At 32.4% G+C, this 23,376-nt stretch overlaps 3 protein-coding genes across 3 annotated transcripts; all 3 read right to left on the bottom strand.

Annotated features, from left to right (window-relative positions):
• Window positions 1-6,642: 6,642 nt before the first annotated feature.
• Window positions 6,643-10,488, bottom strand: LOC125855673 (probable serine/threonine-protein kinase At1g54610). The gene is made up of 7 exons (XM_049535420.1): window positions 10,078-10,488; window positions 9,155-9,439; window positions 8,749-9,066; window positions 8,225-8,446; window positions 8,008-8,102; window positions 7,464-7,560; window positions 6,643-7,390 (listed from the first exon to the last, which is right to left on the bottom strand). Exons 1-7 carry the CDS (start codon window positions 10,486-10,488, stop codon window positions 7,046-7,048), a joined length of 1,773 nt encoding a protein of 590 aa, XP_049391377.1. The 3' UTR covers window positions 6,643-7,045.
• A 2,866-nt stretch (window positions 10,489-13,354) lies between these two features.
• Window positions 13,355-15,522, bottom strand: LOC125856979 (light-harvesting complex-like protein OHP2, chloroplastic). Its single transcript, XM_049536640.1, has 2 exons — window positions 15,028-15,522; window positions 13,355-13,557 (listed from the first exon to the last, which is right to left on the bottom strand). The coding sequence occupies exons 1-2, from the start codon at window positions 15,408-15,410 to the stop codon at window positions 13,443-13,445; spliced, it is 498 nt and encodes a 165-aa protein (XP_049392597.1). The 5' UTR covers window positions 15,411-15,522; the 3' UTR covers window positions 13,355-13,442.
• Window positions 15,523-16,330: 808 nt separating this feature from the next.
• On the bottom strand, window positions 16,331-22,350 carry LOC125856475 (xanthoxin dehydrogenase). The gene is made up of 2 exons (XM_049536033.1): window positions 22,244-22,350; window positions 16,331-17,470 (listed from the first exon to the last, which is right to left on the bottom strand). The coding sequence occupies exons 1-2, from the start codon at window positions 22,270-22,272 to the stop codon at window positions 16,672-16,674; spliced, it is 828 nt and encodes a 275-aa protein (XP_049391990.1). The 5' UTR covers window positions 22,273-22,350; the 3' UTR covers window positions 16,331-16,671.
• Window positions 22,351-23,376: the final 1,026 nt, after the last annotated feature.

The following is a 23,376-nucleotide window of genomic DNA, read 5'->3' as shown; positions in this document are numbered from 1 at the left end:
CAACATTTTTGAAATATTTTATGTTGTCAATTATCATCATTTATAGTATTTTTACGATAGATTCACTTCAAGAATCAGTGGAATTTTTTGTATTTTTTTTGAAAACATATTTTATGTTGTCAATTATCATGATTTATAGTATTTTTACGCAATTTTTAAATATAAAAAAAAACAAAAAAATAAGACAAATAAATTAAAATGGACCCAATATATGTTATTTTTGTTGTCTCAATTTATGTGACACAAATGAAATTTGGAGAGTCATCCAAATTTTCATTTTTTTTTTTTAAATGTTTGGAGTTATTAATTATTGTGATTTATAATATTTTTATGTAACTTTGAAATAATGTACATTACTGGTCACTTTGTCCTAATTTATGTGATGTGGATAAAATTACAAAATTAACCCTTTTAAAATGTCTTTAAGATATTTTAAGTTGTTAATTATTATTATTTATAATACTTTTTTGGTAATATTAAAATGATATGTGTTATTTTTTCTGTCCCAATATATGTGAGCCTGATAGAATTCGAGAGTCAACCTATGTTATTATATAGCTTTTAAATATTTTAAATTGATAATTATTGTAATTTTTAATGCTTTTTAAGTCATTTGTAAATGATATATGTTGCTTTCTTGATTGAGACTTTTCCATTTGTGATATATATACATACATATCGTGCTATGCATGGGCCCAATAATATAAATGGTATGTTTTGGGGCTAATAACCGAGTTTTTGAAGTGATTGTTTGCGTGGATAAAAGAATAAGTTTTTTTTATCACAAACCTGTACTTTCTTTGACGCTATTTAAGGCATAATAAGACTACCCACATGCAACATTTTTGAAATATTTTATGTTGTCAATTATCATCATTTATAGTATTTTTACGATAGATTCACTTCAAGAATCAGTGAAATTTTTTGTATTTTTTTTGAAAACATATTTTATGTTGTCAATTATCATGATTTATAGTATTTTTACGCAATTTTTAAATATAAAAAAAACAAAAAAATAAGACAAATAAATTAAAATGGACCCAATATATGTTATTTTTGTTGTCTCAATTTATGTGACACAAATGAAATTTGGAGAGTCATCCAAATTTTCATTTTTTTAAAAAAAAATGTTTGAAGTTATTAATTATTGTGATTTATAATATTTTTATGTAACTTTGAAATAATGTACATTATTGGTCACTTTGTCCTCATTTATGTGATATGGATAAAATTACAAAATTAATCCTTTTAAAATGTCTTTAAGATATTTTAAGTTGTTAAGTATTATTATTTATAATACTTTTTTGATAATATTAAAATGATATGTGTTATTTTTTCTGTCCCAATATATGTGAGCCTGATAGAATTCTGAGAGTCAACCTATTTTATTATATAGCTTTTAAATATTTTAAAACTTTTTAAGTCATTTGTAAATGATATATGTTGCTTCCTTGATTGAGACTTTTCCATTTGTGATATATATATATATTATTTTAAAAGGGAGTTTATGCCCAAGTTGTACTATGTAATAAATATAATATATAATTTTCAAGAAAGTCCCAATCTTGAATATTATTTATTATAGTTGGGTATAAACTTCCTTTTAAAAGTCCCACAAGTATAATATATAATATTCAAGATTGGGAAAAGTCCCAATCTAAAATATTATATATTATACTTGGGCCTAAACTCTCTTTTATAATATAGTAGAAAATAGAAAATATATATTATTTTTTAAATTAGAACACAATCAATGTAACTTGAACATTGAACTGTTTGATTTTTTTATTTTATTTTTTATTATTATTATGATTTATTACTTGACTAAAGGACAATTTGAAATTTCTTATTTCTCCTCTACTAAACCCTTGAAAATAGCTCGAGTCGAGTTCATCCTTAAAGGGTGTTAATTAGCCCATTAATTTATTAGTGTATCCATCTTATATCAAATAAATATAAAAGTATTATGAGTTGGAAAAAGAATGGATAGGGGTCTATGTGACCGTTTTTTAATTTTTGCATCTCTTAGAGAATATCGTGACTGTGAAAACTCGAAATCAAAGGATTTATCTGCTTCATGATAGTTTATGTTGCACATTTACTCTCACAAAATTTATCTCAATTTATATGATGTAGTTTGACTTGATACGAAATTTAAGAAATGTGAGAAGAGTTGCAAAGTTTCAAAATTATCCTTAGAAATAAATTATTTTATAAATAGAAAAATAAACTCTTGTGGATTTTCTGTCAAATAAATGCCAACCCAATATGAATAAAATATTAATAGTATTATTAGATAGTTACCGAACTATTTACGATCAGAGGCAGATCTAGGATTTGGAGGTCGTGGGTGTCACATCGTCCAAGTAAGATAAATGGGTCGGTTCCTCCATTTTTAGATTATAATTCGGGTTATTTATCTTTTTCGATTTTTATAAATAAATTGATCAAACATGCATGCTAGTAATATTTTCTTTTAGATGTTCTGAGGTTAGAGATAACTAAACAATTCAATTTTTTATTTTAAGGAATTAGAGGCCTTATTCTCTAAAACTTTGCGGTAAAAAGGATTTTCCACATTAAAAATTCGAACTTTTATAAGTTGTTGAAATATAGTAGAGAAAGAATAAAAATTATAGTTTCAACCCCGTCATCTTACTTGGTAAGAAAGTCGATGAAGATCGAAAGAACCTTTAAATTAAAAGAACTCTAACATAATAATATTCATCATTTTTAAAACTTAAAAAAGATACTATTTAAATATATTCTTAGTAATATTTATGTGACGTTCATAATTCAGTTATCATTAATTGATAAAGAATACACATGTAATACTCACATTAAGAGATTATTAATTAGTGAAAGAGAATGTACAAAAATTAAGAATTAGTTAGAAGCAAAAATGAGTTGATTTGAATTATTAAAGAATAGGATATAAATAAGAACCAATGGAAGAAAAAAAAAAAATACTAAAACCCTTCCCACATTAATAGGAAAAAAAAGATTTGAGAAGCTCTTTGAGAAAGGCAAAAAATTATTGCCCAAAGCAAGGTTCGAAACCGCATTGTGAGTGTGACAAATAACATCTTCTGCCAGTTGCACCTTTCACAACTTTGTTTATTGAGTGGCAAAGTTAATATATATTGATATCTTATACGTATATACATATATATACAAAGTTTTAACCGAAATCACTAGGTGCCGTGGCACCCCATCGTTACACATAGATCCGCCCTGTTTACGACTGACTGAAAAAAAAGTGTATTGTAAAATTGACCTAGAAAAATTAAGTGCTCTATTATTCAATACAACTTGAACTATCCCCAATTTCTCTCAACTTTTGCAATTTTCACAATAACGTATGTATAGAAATACACTCTATTTAGTATTATTCTTATACACCCTATCAAATAAACCCTTTAACGATTTGTTGAGAATTATTTATTGCTTCACATTGGCAAATCAACATGTTTTCAACATTAATTATAAGCATGAGTGATATCATAATTCATGCAATATTTTACCATGTGAACTAGACAAAGTAGAAATAAAATTGTCCATCTTTTGTTAAAATATTTAGCAAGAAATCAAATGTGAATTTCTATCCATGTTAAAGTAATTCTTGTGGCAATGATGATTAGCCTAATTAAGAAACAAATAAAGTGAATTTAATCTCTTAAATGAAGGCTTTTCACACAACCAAAAGCTTAAAAGCAAAAAAAAATTAATTAAACAAGTTGGTCATTAACAAAATGTTACTTTCAACTATATAGTAACCCTACAAACAAACCAAAATGTGGACTATATACACTAATTGGAATTGCATTATTGTTGCCTTTATTCTAAATAAAAACTATCATTTTATTGCAAGACATAGTTGTGAATTTGGCCCCCACATGATATGTTGAATTGCCCACCACCATGTGAATCCATTAGAGCAAAGCCCCTCAATGTTAAATGTCACTTCCCCTGTTCAACTTTTATATGTGTTATATTATGGATTTTTACGTAATTTTTAAATATATAAATTTTATTTCAAATAATGTACTAATTTGCTGTTATTAAAAATAAAAAAAAATACAAACTCTTGAAATTCTAATGATACCACGTGAATTGAGGGGGATGAAGCAAATACACAACACCTCTTTTTTTTTCTTCCTAAAACATAAAGTCCCCACCACTATCATCTTTCACTTAAGAGCGGATTCAGATAGGATTGAAGGAGTTCATTCAAATCTTTTTAAATTTAAAAATTATATTATTTATATATGATTAAAAAATATTTTTTATATATGTATAGTAGATAATGAATCTCTAACTTCTTCGTGTGTTTACTTCTCCATATTTTAAACTTTCTTAGCAAAAATTCTGATTCCACCGATACTTTCTATCGCTCTCATCATTTTCAGCGTGGGCAACAAAGCTCCCCTCCAACTTCCCAACATCATCACATGGCCTTCACACTCCATTTATAGTTTCTTTCTTACATACATCATCTTCTAAGAATTTTTTTGCCTAACGTTAGGAAACATATTTGGGAAACTAAGGCAAGTCTTTAATATTACATGCCCCTCGATTCAACTTACGATAAATTTGAGCAAGTTATTCAACGATAAGGATCGCATATTCGAGACTAAATTTAAATATTAGAGATCAAATTTATTAGTCTATTTTTCATAGTCGAAGGGTAAATTTGAGTTAGTCTATTAATGATAAGGGCATATTTAGATTAATCAAATTCAAACAAAGTGAAGAATTATTCTATTTTTCACAATTGAGGGACATTTTTGGCGCATTTTCTTATTTATAAGATGGATACTAATTTAATTACAATTTCAAGAAATATGAGAGTCAGCTATTAAAAATTGAATCTATCAAATATTTAAATTCTGAATTCACATCAATTTTTTATCCAAAGTGGTAGATAATATTGGTAACATTACAAAGAATTGTAATAAGGAGTTGGAAACAAATGAAAAGGAAAGAAAGATGTTACATTACATCAAATATATACATGCACCACTCCCACACCACAAAAAAAAGTGTTGGAATGACATACAAAAAAGATAGATCACATTCATTGATAAATGCATGCCTAGCTATAAAGTATGTACTTTCCAACAAAGCCAACTTTTATTTTCCTCTCTTTATTGAGACATAAAATTTACAATAAATCTAAACTAAGGATTATACATGTGCCATATATTTTATAATATGCATTATTATTATATATGTCAGCATGCATGCCCTACTAGCTACTTTACTCTATATATATAACTATATTTATGAAGAAAAACTCCAACAAGAAGAAAAAAAAAAGATCAAATCAATTACTCCCCTCCCAAAATAACTAAATGCAAGAAAAGCAAGAAAAAAGTGTTATGGAAAAGAGTAGATCTTATCCACAATATTCATCTTCAAATAATTCAGGTGAATTTGGGAATTTTCAAGATGATCAAACAAATGTATACACATTTAATGGTCCAACAACAAAAGGATTTGCACCATCAAATGATCCACAAATAAAGAGGAAGAAAAGAATTGCAGCTTATAATATGTTTACTACTGAAGGTAAAGTAAAAGCTACTGTAAGAGAGAGCTTCAAGTGGATCAAGACTAAAATTAGTGATATTCGTTATAATGTTTGAATTAATATAAAGTTTTTTCTTCAAATATGGTATTTGTTCATTTTGATGGAAATTGGTGATGGGATTTGATCAATTGTGGGCAAGTGTCATGCATGAATTGAATGATCATGTATATGAAATAATTTTAAAGCTAATTAGATGAGATTGTTAGTTTTCAATTTCTCAGATGATCAGTCAACTAATAATTATTATCTTAGAAAATGATATTTCTCCTTGATTCTAATTTTTTTCAACAAAATAATGTCTTTTTATTTATGAGATTGTGTTTTCTTTAATTTGTTAAAACATTTCATTTGGTGAGCTTTAACTGTTCCATTTTACTTTTACCTCTCACCAACATAAGAATTGAGTAAATTCTTGTCCACCTAAACTAGCTTAGGCTGATAGAAAGAAATTATCAATCTAGTATTTTATTTTATTTTTCATGTTATAACTTCATTAATTGTTTTACGATACGAGTGCCTTAAAAAGTAAATCAAATGTTAATCACCATTTAGTAAGGATTTCACTTTTCTAAAAAAAATATTATTTTTTGAGAATAATTCAATTGTACACCCAATCGATTTCTCTGGATAGATGGGGTGTAAAATATCGAAAAACATTTAGCAGCCGTTTGGCCATAAAAATCATATATATATTATTTATTTATTTTGAAATTTTTGAAGTTGAATTATATATAATTTCTTTGGCTATATTTTTGTAAAGGAAAGAAGAGAACATTGTTGAAAAATATGTTACGAACTATTTTTCAAATTCGAAATTCAACTTCAAGTTTGATCCAACACTAATTTTCATGTAAAGTGAATAATTATTTCGAAAAAAAAAAGGAATAATATTGATTTGTCAAACAGGTTCATAAGATGACGATAAAGTAAAAAGAAAAAAAATGTTCATAAGATGACGATAAAGTAAAAAGAATAAACAATCTCTTGTCCCAAAAAAGAAAAAGGGCTCGATCAATGTATGGGTTGATTTCCCTTTTCTTTTTTTCAACAAATATCAATCTGGATTTATTTATGAGATTTTTGTTTCAAGGAATTAGATGCTATAATGATAATAACAAGTTGCTTGCTTTTAGTGTTGAAAAAAAAATAGTGTTTCTTGATTTTTAAATGAAAATTTGATTATACCAAATCATGAGCCAAATTTTCTTTTTTAATCTACTCCAAAAAGAATGTCATTTTCACAATTCACCAATGTAATGTATAACTTTTAATATAGGCTTTCACAATTCCACAATGTAATGTATAACTTTTAATATAGGCCTCAAGTTATTTACCCCACCTATATAAGTTGCAAACCAAACCTTAGAAGAAAATAATTAAACGATTTAACTTATGTACACTGATAGTGTGAAGATTTTTTGCACTATCAGCATAATTTAGCGTGTTGTGACTTTAGTCAACAATGTCGTGAAGCTTATGGAATTTTTGATGATCAAGATCTCGAAAAACTTTGCTTGATTGAGACCTTTGGGCTTGACTCAATCTGTTCATCGCGTCCTTGTTGTTGTTAGTTCGGTTTCTTCTAGCATTTGGCAACGGAGGTTTATTCTTGATGTTTGTAGTGGAATTAGGATGAGATTCAGTACTTGTCGGAGAACTCTGAGGACTCTGAGATTTTTCAGTTGGCTTTGAAGTACTTGAAGATGTGCTTGTAGTAGTTGTAGTAGTAATAGTAGTACTGCTACTTCCTGGCTCTAGTAGTCTAAAGACTGTTGAAAGTCTACTCTTTATTGGCTCCTGCAACATACAATTCTTGGCTTTGAAGTGTTTGATCTTAATGTTTGATAGGAGCAAAAACTGAGAAATATACCTCATTAGAGCCAACGTCGTCTGGTTTTGTTTCCTCTTCGTCTATTACTTTCTTTTTTCGTTCCTTTTGTGATTGAGAGCGTTGTCGAGTCTTGTGCCTGCATGAAAGGGAAACAGAATAATGAGAACATGAATGTCGAATCACTTCAATAGAGACTTAAGTTTGGGATTAGATGATTTAGGCCATGTAACAGGACATGAAACTTTATTGGCAAAGTCATTATTATTGTTTTGTTAGTGTAGTGTGTTTTGCTGCAATTTTGTATTTTTCTTCTTGTTCTCCAAAAACATGGCAGTCTTTGGGGTATCCGATTATCAGTGAAAATAAATGAAGAACTTAGCAAAACAGATTAAACTAAGCTCAAGCTTGACATATTCTTCGAAAATGGACTTGGGACCTAATTCAAACGCAAAAGCTAACTTTTGAGGTGCGGATTAAGGATTACAGTCCATAACCTCGACTTATATCTGGCTATAACAACGCTAAACACTGAATTCTGATGTTTCAAGAAAACAATTTTGGACGTATAGATGAGCTCACTTACCTTCTTTTCTCAAGCTTTAATGCTGCCACAGGATCCTCCTTATAGACTACAGGCAGCTCAGAGAGTTCACATGCCAACGGGCTCGTACTAAAGAACTGTATTGAAACATTTTCCGAAATCAAGAGACAAAAGAACGTCATTTAACCAATCACCTCTAAATAGGATCACAAACTTGTAGTTAGGATGACATTGAATTGATATGTCAATTAACATTTACCTCATCTTGGAGAGCTGAACCTGCAGAACCGCGATTTGCAGGATTTAGCGCAAGAAGAATGCTTAAGAGCCTCCAAGAAGATGCAGGGAAGTGCCTGAAAGCTTCCTTCTTGTTAGACCTGTAGGTATATGGTGGCCTGAAGGTAGTCGAAAGTTTCGTTTTCCTCCAGTAATCCTCTGTAGGTGTACCGCAGAGCTTGAATATCTTGTGCAGCTGTTCCACCTGCAGCATTTTTCAACAATTATAGTAGTGTAAACATTATTTAGAACATGCTGAATTAAATGACAATCGATAAAAAATACTCCGACCATTTCAATTTGTCTGTCCAACGTAACTTTCCTTTTTAATCTGTTTCAAAATTAATTCCTCTTACCACAAGATTCAGAAGTATCGTATATTTTTTCTAAAACTCCGTGTCAAGTCAAAACCAGGCAATCAAATTGATACAAAGGGAGTAATAGTTATTAGCTTCTTGATGATCTACTCAATCAAACATTGGAAAATTTTCAAAGTTAAGCTAGTACCTCGGTGCGACCTGGGAGAATGGGCCTGCCTGCAAACATTTCAGCCATGAGGCAGCCTACACTCCAAAGATCAATACCTATTCCATAATCTGTAGCACCTAGTAGTAGTTCTGGAGCTCTGTACCAAAGTGTGACAACTCGACTTGTAAGAGGACGCTTCTTTTCAGGATTAAAGTGATTTGCAAGTCCAAAATCAGCAATTTTTAGCATCCCATTTTTGTCAATCAACAAATTGGATCCCTTAATATCTCGGTGCAAAATACCCCTCTCGTGGCAATGCTTCAGCCCCGAGAGCAGTTGCTGCATGTAACACTTAATCTGAAAGCGGGCAAATGCTTTGAAAATCAGCAAATGCAATGGCAAACATCAAATGTTGAAAAGAATGGTGTGAAAATGTACTGCTGACCTGTGCTTCATTGAGCCTCATATCAGGCCGAGATATTATGCTAGTAAGATCAGACTGCATGTATTCGAAAACTATATAAAGACTATAATGCATTCTGGAAGTAGCCAATCCTTCAAGCTTTATGATATTTGGATGGTCCAATTTCTGCAAGATCATAATCTCTCTAGCCATGAACTTTATACTCTCTGGTTCTGAGGTATCAAAACGAACTTTCTTTAAGGCAACAATCATCCCAGTATCCCTGTCTCGCGCTCTATATACGTTGCTATAAGTCCCTGAACCTACCTAAAATATCAAAAACTAACATTAAATTCAATTTAACCACTCAGCTTTGCATCCAATACACTCACAAAAAATGCCAAAAAAAACACAAAACTCAATCTAATTTAAGCCTGATGTTTCTTAATTAAACAAGAGTATTTACTGGAAACTTCTAGTACAACAACAACATACCCAATGAAATTCTACAAAGTGGGGTCTAAAGAGGGTACAATGTACGTAGTCCTTACCACTATCTCTCAGAGGTAGAGAGACTGTTTTTGAAAGACCCTCAGCTCAAGCAAATCACAGCAGTAATAAAACGGAAAAAGATAGTGGGGAGAAACATGACAACTAATAGCACAGCAGTGTGGTGCATATATGCAAAGGAACCGTAACAAGAAGTCAATAACAACAAAGTGCGATCACCTAAACATTGTTAAACAACAGAATTATATCAAATACCAAAAGCAAAAGGCTAGAGTTTAAGTTATATATTACTGAAACTTGACTAGTTATATCAGGTCATAACTCATTTTTCAGGTTAACATAACCTGACAGTGTAAAAACTCTTTCTTTATACCGTCAGTGCATAGAACATAAACTCGAAGGTTAATTCCAGCATTCCACTGTTCAAATAGATGGGAAATTATGAAGAGACATACCTTGTCAATTTTTTCATAAGAATCAGCACTTTTTGGGACTAAACCAGACAAAACTTCTCTTGGAATATTATCAACTAACCATTTTGGCCAACCATCTATTAACTCTTCCTCCTCATGTGTTGTTGTTGTTGTCTTGGTGACTTTCCTATCAACATCATTGTTCTCATTAGTTTGTTTGTTTTCTCCCTCATTTGTGATCACCAATTTGATCCTTTCATTGATAGTATCTCTGTTTGCATCACTTAATCTCCTACCAGCAGCATTTTTCTCCCTTAGTTCATGAGGCCTCTGTCCAGTAGACCTCCTTGGCCTAGCATGTTCTCCTCTACCAACATATCCACTCTCTAATTTCAACTTCTCTAGTCCCTGAGGCGGCGAATGCATTGAAGGCTTTGCTTGAACACACCCCATAAGATGGAATATCTTTTCAAGTTTCTTAAATAGTTGTAATTATATTGACGACTATTAGCCTATCTGGCCAAGCTTTGGAAATCTAAAAGTTTGAGTTGAGGCGTTTGGTCAAGTTTTTATGAATAAAATAAGTGTTTTTGAGCGATAGCAGAAGCTGAACAACATAGTGATTCCCACAAGCACTTATGGAACTTGACCACGTGCTATTGGCAAAAGTGTTTTTCAAATTGATTAGCATACATAAACGGTTAGTTTCTAAAAGTACCACTTCAAAAAATATTTCTGACAAAAAGTAACTTTTCAAAATAAGCAGATTTTAAAAACTTAACCGAACAGACTATAAATTGTGACATAGTCAAGAAAAGGTCATGAATTGTTGATCAAATCCAGCAAAAAGAAGACATATGGAGAACAGAGAAGGAACTGGAAAAAAACTGCAGGCTGAGCTAAAAATATGAGAGTATATATAGAAAATTAGAGTAATTTTTTTTTTTATGAAAGTGACAAAAATTTAGCCGGCACTGCCGGCCATTTTCAGCACAACATTAAAATTGTCTTCATGCTGTTGTAGTCTACTCCATTAGATGGCATATTAATTTAGTTTATTAAAATAAAATGAGTTAAACACGTGTTAAATAGGTTATAAATGCTTCGAGTTTAACTTATATACACTACGTCAGTAATTAATAACATGAGAAATAAAATAAATCAAACTTCATGTTGAGAAAATAAAAATATTGCGACTTCACTTAACATTTCATGAGTGGTGATAAATCCTTGTTTTTTTTTTCTGAATATACATTGCTTTTCTTTTACTTTCTCCGCTTCTCCCTCCAATTTTAATAACTTAAATTGCAGTGAGTTTCATCACATTGTAAAAACTTTAATATTCTTTTTATTTGGCTTATTTATTACTACCATCTTTTCAAGTTACAATAATAATATATTCAGTGTAATTTCACAAAAGTGTGGTTGGAAGAAGATAAAGTGTATGCAAACGACCTTAGCTTATCACTACCTTGGAGGTAGAGAGGTGTTTCCTATATATAATCTCCTAGATCAAAGAAAATACAGACCGAAGCAATATAGAGAAAGAAATATGCAAATGGAGAAAGTTCTGACAAAATACTATAGATAACCTATTAAATCATCCTAATTCCTAACAATAGTCATAATAAGAAAAAACAATAATAGAAATGTAAAAAACCATAGATAATAACCAAACTCAAAGAACAAAATAACTACGAGAGTATAACCACTACTAATAATACGGCTAATAGTATAGAAGAATAAGTGAGTCGATGCTCAACTATTTAACTAATTAACCTCCTACCTTCTTTTTTGTGTTAGCAGTGTACCAAGAGGCGGAAATCAATCTTAGTAAATTATGATACGACGCTACAGCTATTTTACTGCTGTGAGCTGTGGAAAACGATTTTTTAGCTTGTTTGGATATATATGGTTATGTTACACCTAGTCTCGTAATATATTGTATCGTATATTACTCCATATTATTTTGATATTTAGATAGATTGTATCATTTCATGTCATTATATAATATTACATATCAGTCATATAAGAATAAACTTACAAAAGAAAAACAGAATATGAAATAGATTTATAATAAAAATATTGAGTAAAGATTAAAATAAGATAAAGGGAAAATGCATAAGTACCCCCAACCTATGCCCGAAATCCCAGAGACACACTTATACTATATTAAGGTCCTATTACTCTCCGAACTTATTTTATAAATAATTTTCTACCCCTTTTCGGCCTACGTGGCACTATCAACCAGATAGCTTGAAAAAATTGTCAACACGCGCTGGGCTCAAAAGATAGTGCCACGTAGGCCGAAAAAGGGTAGAAAATTATTTATAAAATAAGTTCGGGGATAATAGGACATTAGTATAGTATAAGTGTGTCTCTGAGATTTCGGACATAGGTTGGGGATATTATGCATTTTTTCTAAGATAAATAATAAACAAAGTCAAAATAAAAAATAAGAAAAGGTAACAATGCGACTATAGCAAATAAATCGTTATACAAAATAAATTTTTTGTTATCAGTAATAAATTTAATGATATGCATTATAATTTAAGTAACAATTTAAATAAATATTATATTTAAAATAATGTACTTAACAATCATCCAAACATAGTGATTTGAGCTAATGAAGGCTACTGCCAAAAATGTGTTGTTTTTTTTCTTTCTTCCTTGCGATATAAAAAGTGTTGTCTTGAACAAGAAAAGAATTTGGTATATACTCCCTGTCTCCGACACATTTTAGATTTTAAAACTTAAATAAGTCTATCTATAACAGTAAATTTTTCATACTTTTAAATATTTTGAATTGTTAATTATTGTGACTTATAGTACTTTTTATGTAGTTTATAAATATATAAATTTTATTTTAAATAAATTGAAAATTTCATGCGTAAATTCTCAATCAAACTTAAACGATTTGACTATCGAAAAACGAATGCATGTCGATATTTACTCATGTCGCCAAATTGAAAAACATCTCCGAAATATTTTTTAAATTGTTTTACAAAAAATAGAAAAACTTTAAATAAAGTAGAAAAGGTCCAAATTAGCCTCTAAATTTAATTTGTGAAATAATTTGGGATAAAATATTTCGAGATTGATCTTTAAGGCTACACACAAGCAAGCACGAGAGAACCGCTTCCTCTAACCAACTAAACTACAACAATTACGAGTTACTTTTTATAAGATAATAGTCAAAAACATAATGAATGGTCACTTTTTTCACATCAAAACTATCCGTTGTTCCCTTTTCTTACGTGAATTATCACTCAACTAGGACTATACTGTATATAGTGCAAAGACTGGGCTCAAACAAATAAAATTTGAAAGGAAGCAATTGTATTTCTTTTACAGAAAATTACAAAGGAGAGTATCTTATGGCAGGATTTAGTGGATATAGAGGAACCTCATTCCAAGTCTAGTATCCCAAAATTTGAGAGAAGGATCTTAACTTGATCCACAAAGTCAGAACCAGTTGCATATTCTGTTAACATCCCAACAGCAAAACCAAACATTGCCCATCTGTTCAACAGACATATATAATCAGTACAATATCAAAGTAAAAAAATAGTTAACTAGTCGAATTATCAAATAAGAAACTATGTTCAAAAGCTATACACGATTATCAGTTCATAATGCTCACCCGTTTATACGTCTCTTAACAGTAAATGGAAGTGTTACTGTGCTACCACAAATCTGTTTAGTAATGTCACCAACATACTCTCGAATTTTTGTTCTTCATTCCTTGTTTTAACATAAGTAGGAGAGAGAGCCACATAAACCAACATTTCTTTTCCAACTTCTAAGCTACATTGCTTGGACTCTCAAAAGATGTTGCACATGAACTATTTTTGGAAGTGCATCTGGCAGTATTTTTGAAAAGTCCGAGCAACATATATAGCTTCAGAAGTATCTACGTCTCTAAAACTGTTAAGGATATGAGAGTTATTGTTGATTGATCATCATACAACTCAAAGTCTTTCTGGTATTGGAGCTGCTATTTCCTAATTCGAACTTGCAAATTATTACTATTTTTTTGGTTACTATAATTCTAACTCCAACCAGCTTGGCTGCATATCGCGTGGTTGTACATTCTATTTAGAAAAAATACACACTTCTTTACTCAATTCAGCTATCCATTGTCTTAAATTGGTTAAGAAAACAAACCCGCCTTAAGAAATTTAATTCTCAAAGACAAAGACCAAGGGAATACATTATACGCCACTTAGAAAGCACATCAACTACATGTATATTATGATCCTAACAAGCCAGCCAAAATGAGTAGTGTCAATTATGTCAAGGTTTTGCACTTGTCCTTAGGCATCATCCAACGCAGCGGGCAACTTAAATCACTCGAGGAAATAGTGAAATCTTAGAAGCTTTTTTTTTCGACAGGAGGACTTAAGAAGATTCAGTTGCAGGTGTTTCTGTTAGGGCTACCACAAGTATATTCTACGACAAAAAAATGTCTCTTCGATGGATTTAATGATAATCAAGTTTTAAGTCTCTCGAAAAACAAAACTTTAACTTAGACCACATAGAATGGAAACATAAATCTTTGGTTTGAGATATCTCCATCTAATCGAACTTAAACCAAATTAAAGCACCAAACTCTGCTTGTTTCGCCAACTACCATTCTGGAACAACTTAGATCAATGCTAAAATTAGTCATATAGCCAAGACTACTAAATTGTCGTAAAAACAACTTCTTATGGTTTCCGACCCAGTGTCCGGAGCCCCGACTAAATCCAAATTGCCCACTCCAGGGACTATTAGGGGTGTCACTCCCAACAAAATTCTCTCGAAACCTCTGATTAAGGGCAGAGGAGTCAATCACTGCACCACAACCCATGTTGGTATCATAAAAACCTCTTAACACAGTATAAACTGGATCATTGATATTCATTTAACTGAAAAAAAGCAATTAAGGATAGTATAGCTATTACTTAAAATTAAATTAATCCAAATTCTCTCAAATTGCTAATTAATTACCTGCCATTAGAAATTTCATTCTTGCCAATAAACCCAAAGAAGGGACCTTGATTAGCTTCCTCAAGCTTCTTCTGCTTGAAATACTCCTGAAGCTCCTTAGCCTTTTGCCTCTGGAATTCCATTGTAATTACATTTTTGCCCTCCACTGCAACCTGCTTAGGCGGAGCACTAGGCGGAGGCGAAGAAGATGAAGGTGAAGGTGGTGATGGTGGGGTAGGTTTCACAGGGGTAGGGGGTTGTACCATAGGTCTTCTTAAAGGGCCATCAGCTTGAGAACTCCTAATGGTAAGTGTAGTAGAAAATCTGAAATTATAGGAAGTAGAAGAAGAAGATGGGTTTTGAATTTTGATGCAGGGGAAGGAAGAAGATGATGCTACTGACATTTTTTCTGTCAATTTTTTTTTGGATTGTTGAAGAAGGGGAGGGAAAGTTTTGTGGAAGAATATGGTTCAACTGTTAATCAGAAACTGGATAGTGAAAGCTGTTTTGTGGATAGTATGTGGCCAAGTTTCATACTACAAACTTTACAAGACATTGTCAATACCAACTTGTACTTTGTATACAAACTCACTTGTTTCCTATTAGATTTTAAAGTTGAAATTTGTAAAAAATATAATGAGATTTTAAAGTTGTAACTTTTGAAAATTGAAATTATATTTGAACATGTATTTACTTGAAAAAAATATGCAAATTTTGTGAGTAAAAATCTAAAAATTTATATGAGTAAATATTTGGAAACATAAAAATATTTGAAGATCGGAACTTTCCTAATTTATTGCCAAATGCTAGCAACATTCATTAGCCCTTCTTAATTGGTTAAGAAGCGTGGTGAGATGATTGTCATTCTTAATTAAATTCCTCAAAATTCAAATTTTGAAAATGAATTTTTATTACAAAAAAGATTTGACTACTCGACATGAATTTGGATTAATCAAAAGCATAATATGTAAATATGTCTTTTTATTTTAACTCATTTCATATTTATGTCCTCTAATTTTAGGTGTGCACAAATAGTACATAAATTTGTATAAACTTGAACAAATACACATATTATGGCCAAATAGAACTAATTTGTCTATTCAACTTTATATACTTTTTAGTGTTTACTTGTTAACATTCAAAGTTAAAAGTTAGAGGACATAAATGTGAAATAAGACCAAGTAAATAGCACATTTATGTATTATGTCAATACCAAATTGATTAAAAGAAAAAAGAAAAAGAGCAATTCTTTTTTTTTCTTAATCCAAGGATTTCGAAATTAGGAAATGAAAAGTCCATGAGGAAATTGCCTTTGCTCCACAAATTTCCAAAGCAAATCATAAAAAGGAAATCACTAATCAGTTGGAGTTTACATTATAATGTACTGTATATTGTCAACACACATGCTTATACAGCAAATTGCAAAGCAACTCTATTTGAACTTGGCAATCTCACCCTTTAACTTCAGGAGAAGAGAATGGGGGGGGGGGGGGGNTGCCTCCTCACAAAGGGGGTCGCAGTGACCAGGCCCGGGTGATTGTATAAGTTTTGTTTTTTCTTTTAGCATAGTGCTTTGGAAGACATAAGCAGGGTTGTTTGAATGGAAAAATCACAAACAGTATGACAATCTCTTGAAAGTTCCCTATAAGATCGATCAACATGCAGCTATCTGAAGACCCGAAGGGAGTGATTAACACACGAGAAACCACCATCGACCATCAGATTATGCCCACTTATATACCTTGATTCATCACTGGCTAAGAAAAGCACGGCATTAGCAACATCATTAGCCATCAACTCCACGCCCTGCAAGTTAGCATTCCTGGCAACAAAATCACGAAAACCTTCCATTGCATCATCAGTCTTCTCATCCTCAGGCAAGTGAGCCAGAGCTAATCCAGTTGCAACAGCATAAGGAGAAACACAATTCACACGTACACCATGTTTTCCCATCTCAGCTGCAACGTTCTGCGTAAGTCCCAAAACAGCATACTTGGAAGCTGCATAACCATGAGGTCCGATTCCACCAATGGCACTTGCGACACTGCACAGAGATACTATTGCTCCCTTCTTTAGTGGTATCATTATGCGAGCAGCATGCTTCATTCCAAGGAAAGCACCTTTCAAGTTCACGTCAAGCACATTCTCAAACACAGAAAGTTCATAGTCACGGATATCTCGAATAGGTGGACCAGACAACCCGGCATTATTAACCATTATGTCAAGTGTACCAAACTTTTGAACGGTAATATCAACTGCATTACTAATATCAGCTTCTACAGTCACATCACAGTGGATAAAACACGCATTCTGGTCATTACCAAGGGTCTCACAAACATGCTGTCCAACTTCATCTCGAATATCAGCAATGCATACTTTTGCACCATGCTTATGAAATAGACGTACTATGCTCTCTCCTATGCCAGTTGCCCCTCCAGTGACTAAAGCAACTTTTCCCAATAACCTGGCATATCAGATGAATGGTCAAGTGAATTTCCGGGAAAAAAAGATAACTTTAAGTGCATGGTGATAGCTTCATCAAAAGAGAGTTCTCTTATAATGAAAAAAGAAAAACACTTCCCTGTCAAAGGAAGGATTTAAATCTTCAACATTCCTAACAAGAGACTGAGAGAAGAGTGAGAACTCTTAAGTTCCAGTCAGCATCTTAATGGTTGAGCAGGAAATAATTCATAACTTAAAACACATTATTCACATTTGGGGGAGAAGGGGAGGAAGGATCGGAATTAGAGCAAAAAATGTGGGGAGAGGGAAAAGGGTGACACCTCTTATACTCAGTGTTGTTTACGACCAAAAGGATAAAATAATGAGAGACAAAAGTTGTGCTTGAGCTAATAGTACAACTTTTGCAAGTAGTTTGATTACTGAAGTACAATAATAGGATATAAAACCGCATCCAAGGGTGTGATCTAGTGATCAGTAGAAAGGCCGTATATCTCATGGAGAACAGTAAGAGATTTAGACCTTGAGAGTAGATATGCTAAAGGTTGTGTAAAACAATAATAAATAGTCAATTTGGAGAGTTTTAAGTACTGTAAAAGGATTAGAGTATGTCTAGAATCTTATTGAGATAAATATCTTTTGAAACTTGAAAATTTTAAACATTTAAACTATGTATTTCCATGTCATCAAAGTTATTGCCATATCATTAAGATACCTAGAGTATCTATTTTCTTTCCTCTGTGATAGCAAATTCAGCCTTCAGGTAACTTTATCTCTAACCAGCAATAGTGAAATAGAACAAATCAGATAGGATATTTCTCCAAACATCATTGTTCGACAAAATCTGTTAATATCTGACTTATCAGAGGAAGTACTTTGGGTTCTCCATGTGCTATCGTGATTCCCAAGTTCATTTACATTTGATCAGCCATTGAATCATTTTTTTTCTCCTGAGAGGTAGTCTGTTCCCAAGCCATAGTCGAAGAACAAGTAATGAAGAAGTTGAAGAATTTCATTTCATGGGATTTCGGAGAAAAACAAGAGAGGGAAATATGATATAGGTACAAAACCAGTGGCGAGTACCTTACACAATTCTAGACCAGCTTGAGATTATATAAATGCATTTTCCGATCCGTTTGTATCAAAATATTGGTATAGTGAATGCATAACTTAGTAATTTCATTCGAGAATATGCTATTCCAACCAATGGTAAGAATTGACTAAAAAATGAGAACGACACACCTACCCCATGGATTTTCTAGTCCAGAAACTCAGATGCTAGAAAGAAAGGAAAACTGCATTGAAAGGTCAAAACTAATCTTGTTTCTAAGTCTATCTTTTTAGCACCATACCACTAGAAGAAACAGAGGAAAAGTATAGCAATTTGTTTCACAGTTACATCATAAAAGGTGCATTAAACAGTGTATCCATGGTGGATAGCTAAATTTATTAAAAATATAATCACCCAGGCAATGTGCATGCAGGCTTTTCTTGATACTAGAAAACCTCAAAAGGAGTGTACAAGTAAGAAGGATCAGACCTTACCTAATTGGGTTTGAGCTAAAGAGAGGAGCAAGGGACGATGTGTTGATAGCACACCTCTTTTTTTTTTTTGAAACATTAAGGTAAGTGTCCATATCACACCTCTTGATTGCACATACCACATTGATCTTCTGTGAACTGTAGACAAGATAATACATGGTGGCTTGTACAAAACCTTGGTGTGCTTTAAGGCAGCTTTTGGTTACACATCAATACGAAAAAGTCAGTTAATTCCAGATGGGAAGGTGCAAATCTTTGTTGTTATGTATCTGGAATTAACTCAGACTAGAAGATGGAGTATCTCATTATGCATCAGTACGAGAATCATTGCCGCTGCTGCAGCTTCTCGTACAACACGTACCTCATAGGTACAGGATGGAGTATCTCCCAACTAAATAATTGTACTTGCTTTTAGAAGAAAGTTTAAAGATGTAGAATATAGGGCCTTGGTGGCGAAAATAGAAGGAAGACTGAGCGGTCTACGATCCAGTATTAGTGAAGAAAAGGATAAATCATCCTAATTAGATTATTATGTCTGAGTATACAGACTAAATTTACATTTTTATTCATTATACCTACCTTGTACACTAAGAGAATCAAGAAAATATTGTGAGGATTCTTATGGGAAGGGTAGAGGGGGAAGGAGATACCATCTCGTGGAATGGAATAACGAAAGCTCTAGCCAAGGGGAGAGGCTGGAACATTAGCACATTTCTCATCTGCAATAAGTTCATCTTGGGGAGGTCTGGTTGCAAAGAGAATTCTCTATGGAAGATGGTGGTCCTCGCCAGATATGTATATCAGCAATAGGAATGCTTCTGCAAGTACGTCGTGACCATTAAAGGACGACCTTTACAGAAAGGAATCATGAAGAGATGGAATGAGCTCTCAAGAAATGCTGGTCTTACAATGCTAATGGAATTGGTACACATCTGTTGTTGAATATGTGGTGTTGACGATCAAGCCTGAAATATGAGCTTCCTTGCTTGCTGCAGATTACAATGCATAAGGAGGCCCAAGTAGCTGAACTTCTTCGACAAGATGATGCCATATTAAGATATCCATTAGATGGCCTATCTTAGACAGGAGATGGGACCATATTGATGAATATTGCGAAGATACTTTAAACTAGTTATGGAACAGAGTGTTTGGAGAGGTTCATCCAATTAAGAGGTTATCGGCTAAGCCACACTCTGATTGTTCGATTGATATCAGTGATTCTAGGCCCACGTGTAGGTCCATATTTTAGATAAAAGCACCTAATGTCTTCATGAGATATGCATGTAGGAGTTCTATGCTAATGGCACACAATTTGAGAAAGAGAAGACAGACAGGTAGTCAGTTTGTGCTGTATGTGAACCACAACTGGTGAGGACATGGATCATACACCGCTTTGAAGTTCCGCCAATCCTTAGTGTACTCTATGTCTGAAATGGCATGGGTTCTACCTAGAAAGTTTCAGAACACTGGTCGACTTGTACTGTGAAGAAGTGGACGCTGAAGAAATGGATTTGTATAATACTTCTTCTCTGTGCAGTTTTTGGATGATTTAGAAAGAAATGACAGGACGAATCTTTAAAGAGGTAGAAAGTCCAGTATGGAAAATTAGAGTCTCCTTTTTATCTCATTTGTAGGTTTAACATAAAAAAAACAATACCACATTCCATAGACAACATGCTGTATGTTTTTGGAGAGTGCACTATGGAGAATCATCTTTTTCTTCATTGCAAATTTACTTCTCAAATTTGGGACATGGTCTTCAACATCCTGGGTAATATAAAAGGGTGCATATTTAAGTTTACTCTTCGGTTCCTTCTAGGATGGCACAGGAAGAATCTAAACACAGCTTCATACCCATGTTGGTGCACAACTCTAGCTACAATCCGGTGGTCCACTCGGAAGGAGAGGAACAACAGATTATTTTAGAGCATAGAAGACTCTATTTCAGGATGTTTTGATGATCCTAATCAGAGCCAACAAGCAGATCGAGCTGACATAAGAGGGATTAATCTTAAGCACAATTACACACTAGGATTTGGTGCAACAAGGTCCCTAGAGATGTAAATGATGGTTTGGCCATTGTTGATTTCCTTAGAGAACAACATGTTTTACTCTTTGGACTGCAATTTTTCCCAGCATTCACTACTTGTTGATACTTCAATAAAAGTTATCACATTTTTTAGTTTACCCATCAAAGAGGAAGTCCACTATGGAGAATCAGTTGCTCCTGTTTATGGCATTCGTATTAGGCATACTAGATAAACAGACACTCAAACTTGGTCTCAAACCTTTTGGGGTGGCTCGGATGGTTGGCTTGGGACTTCATAATGGAGGTCACAAGTTCGAAACTTCTTACCTGCGACAAAAGGAATTGCACAGGAGCGAGGCTTACTCTGTCTGCACCTAAAGGATAGCCATTTCCCTTGTCATCATAAAGCTTGGCCTCAACTGGCAAATAAGTACTCCAACGTACAAAATTATATATCTAGACACCTCAACTCATCTCTACTGTGCCAGTTGAACACTCCAACTTACAAACGTCAACATCGAGTGTCCAAGTAGGGATATTTAGTTGCCAGTTGAGACAAAGTTGAGGTGTCTATACATGCACTCTCCAAGTTAGAATGCTTACTTCACAACTGAAACCAAATTTAAGTGTTCGTTTATATATATTATGCCTTTGTATTATTGATACAAAATTATATGGTCACAACTAGGTGGATTCTTTGGAAGTTTTGATGTAAATCCACAATGTTTGCAATGACATCAAATTGGTGTATTTTCGAACAAATCATTCCAAACTTATTAAAAAAAGAATCATTTACAAAAGGTAAACATAGGGTTATCAAATTAAATCTTAAAAAATGAAATGAATAAGAAACACTCAGAAAAAAAGAAAAAAAATATATATATGAAGAAACTTTACACTCTGAGTAATCAGTTTCTAGGTTTGGCAATTTTTCAATCAAAATTCATTCTCAATTAAAAGCCTTACTAAGGAAAACATAACTTTAAAGACAAAAGTAAAGGCTCACAAATGTCAATGCCAATAAAACCTAACCTACCAATTTTTTCCCTAAAATAAGAAAATACAAATCTTAATAGCTCTTTTACTGTATTAGTTAAGTTCTATTTGCCACCTTATAATTCCCCTAACCCCAATTTTTATTTTTTACAAAAAAAATACACATAAAAACAAGAAGCAAAATTGAATTATAAGTAATTGCAGCAATACCTTTGGATAGGAAGAGAAGTATCAGCCATGGCAATGAAGTTCCTTTTTTTCTATTAGAATAAAAAAAAAAAAGGAGTGGAGATGTCCAGTGTTTAAATACTACTCCCCTTGTCAAATTGTGTGACGTATTTTAATTTGGAGTTTAAAAAGAGTAAAAATGAATTTTAGAAGTTTATTATTCAATTAAATATATTAAAGTATTTTTTAATTTTATAATCTTAACCATGTTATAAAAATCAAATTAAAAATTATATTTTTAAAAAATGAACTAAAAATAATAAAATAAATTATTCAAATGAAATATTTTATATTCACTGATTCACATAAAAACGAGAAGAACACAATTATCTAGCTACAGTCACATGGATGTTGATAAAAAATAATTTAATCACAAGGGTATTGGTTATGGGATGGCCCCAAAATGGACAGCTTTTGAAAATGACTGGGATATATATAAATAAAAATGTAATTTAATATATTGGTTAAGTTATTGTGATAGTTTGATTGTAACGACCCGCCTCGTAATTATGAATGAGCTACTAGTGGGAAAAAAATGAGTGAGAAATTTTTTTATTTGAAGAGTTGAAAATTTTAGGTTAAACTAGATTTGAATAAAATATGAGAAAGGTGGTGTAGGGCAAAAGGTGAGTTCTCGACAATTCAGGGGATTGGGTGGATCGTCTGAGAGAGAGTTTGTTAACCTTATTCCTGAGATGTTAAAGAGTTCGTATGACTTTTCGAAAGTGAATTTGGGTGACTAGAATTTTCAATATCGAACTTGGCGTAAAGGATTTTATTTGAAACGTCAAGATTTGAAAGTGTGTTATGACTAGGCTATTTTGAGAGGATTTCTGAGATTATGTCCTTTGCAAACCATTATAGCATGTGAAACGCCTCTATTGTGGTGGAATTAATTTCTGCTATAGCAGCGACACTATAGTGAGATTGGGCCGCTATAGCGCGGTTAGTCATTGTAAATGCAGAAAATTCTCCATAACCGTTCATTATTATCCAATAACATTTTGGAGAAATGCAAAGGCGACCTAGGAAGATTTTCACCTATTTTTCATTGTAATCACTGATAAAAGTAAGTAAATTACTCAACTAACTTAGAGATTCGATTTTGGAGCCTT

This window comes from Solanum stenotomum, chromosome 2, assembly GCF_019186545.1.
Source record: "Solanum stenotomum isolate F172 chromosome 2, ASM1918654v1, whole genome shotgun sequence".
In the NCBI taxonomy this organism is placed as follows: domain Eukaryota; kingdom Viridiplantae; phylum Streptophyta; class Magnoliopsida; order Solanales; family Solanaceae; genus Solanum; species Solanum stenotomum.
The sequence above is the reverse complement of the archived record's forward strand: the minus strand, read 5'-3'. Positions and strand labels throughout refer to the sequence as shown.

Bases quoted from the DNA above. Each gene is read 5' to 3' on its own strand.
- LOC125855673 (XM_049535420.1), bottom strand. From the start codon at position 10,488: ATGGGGTGTGTTCAAGCAAAGCCTTCAATGCATTCGCCGCCTCAGGGA. The intron at 9,440-10,077 runs GTATGTCTCTTC...TTGATATTTTAG, and splicing joins CTTATGAAAAAATTGACAAG to GTAGGTTCAGGGACTTATAG. The intron at 7,391-7,463 runs GTATATTTCTCA...TGTATGTTGCAG, and splicing joins ACGACGTTGGCTCTAATGAG to GAGCCAATAAAGAGTAGACT.
- LOC125856979 (XM_049536640.1), bottom strand. From the start codon at position 15,410: ATGTCAGTAGCATCATCTTCTTCCTTCCCCTGCATCAAAATTCAAAAC. The intron at 13,558-15,027 runs GTAATTAATTAG...TCTGTTGAACAG, and splicing joins AATGAAATTTCTAATGGCAG to ATGGGCAATGTTTGGTTTTG.
- LOC125856475 (XM_049536033.1), bottom strand. From the start codon at position 22,272: ATGGCTGATACTTCTCTTCCTATCCAAAG. The intron at 17,471-22,243 runs GTATTGCTGCAA...CTGATATGCCAG, and splicing joins ACTTCTCTTCCTATCCAAAG to GTTATTGGGAAAAGTTGCTT.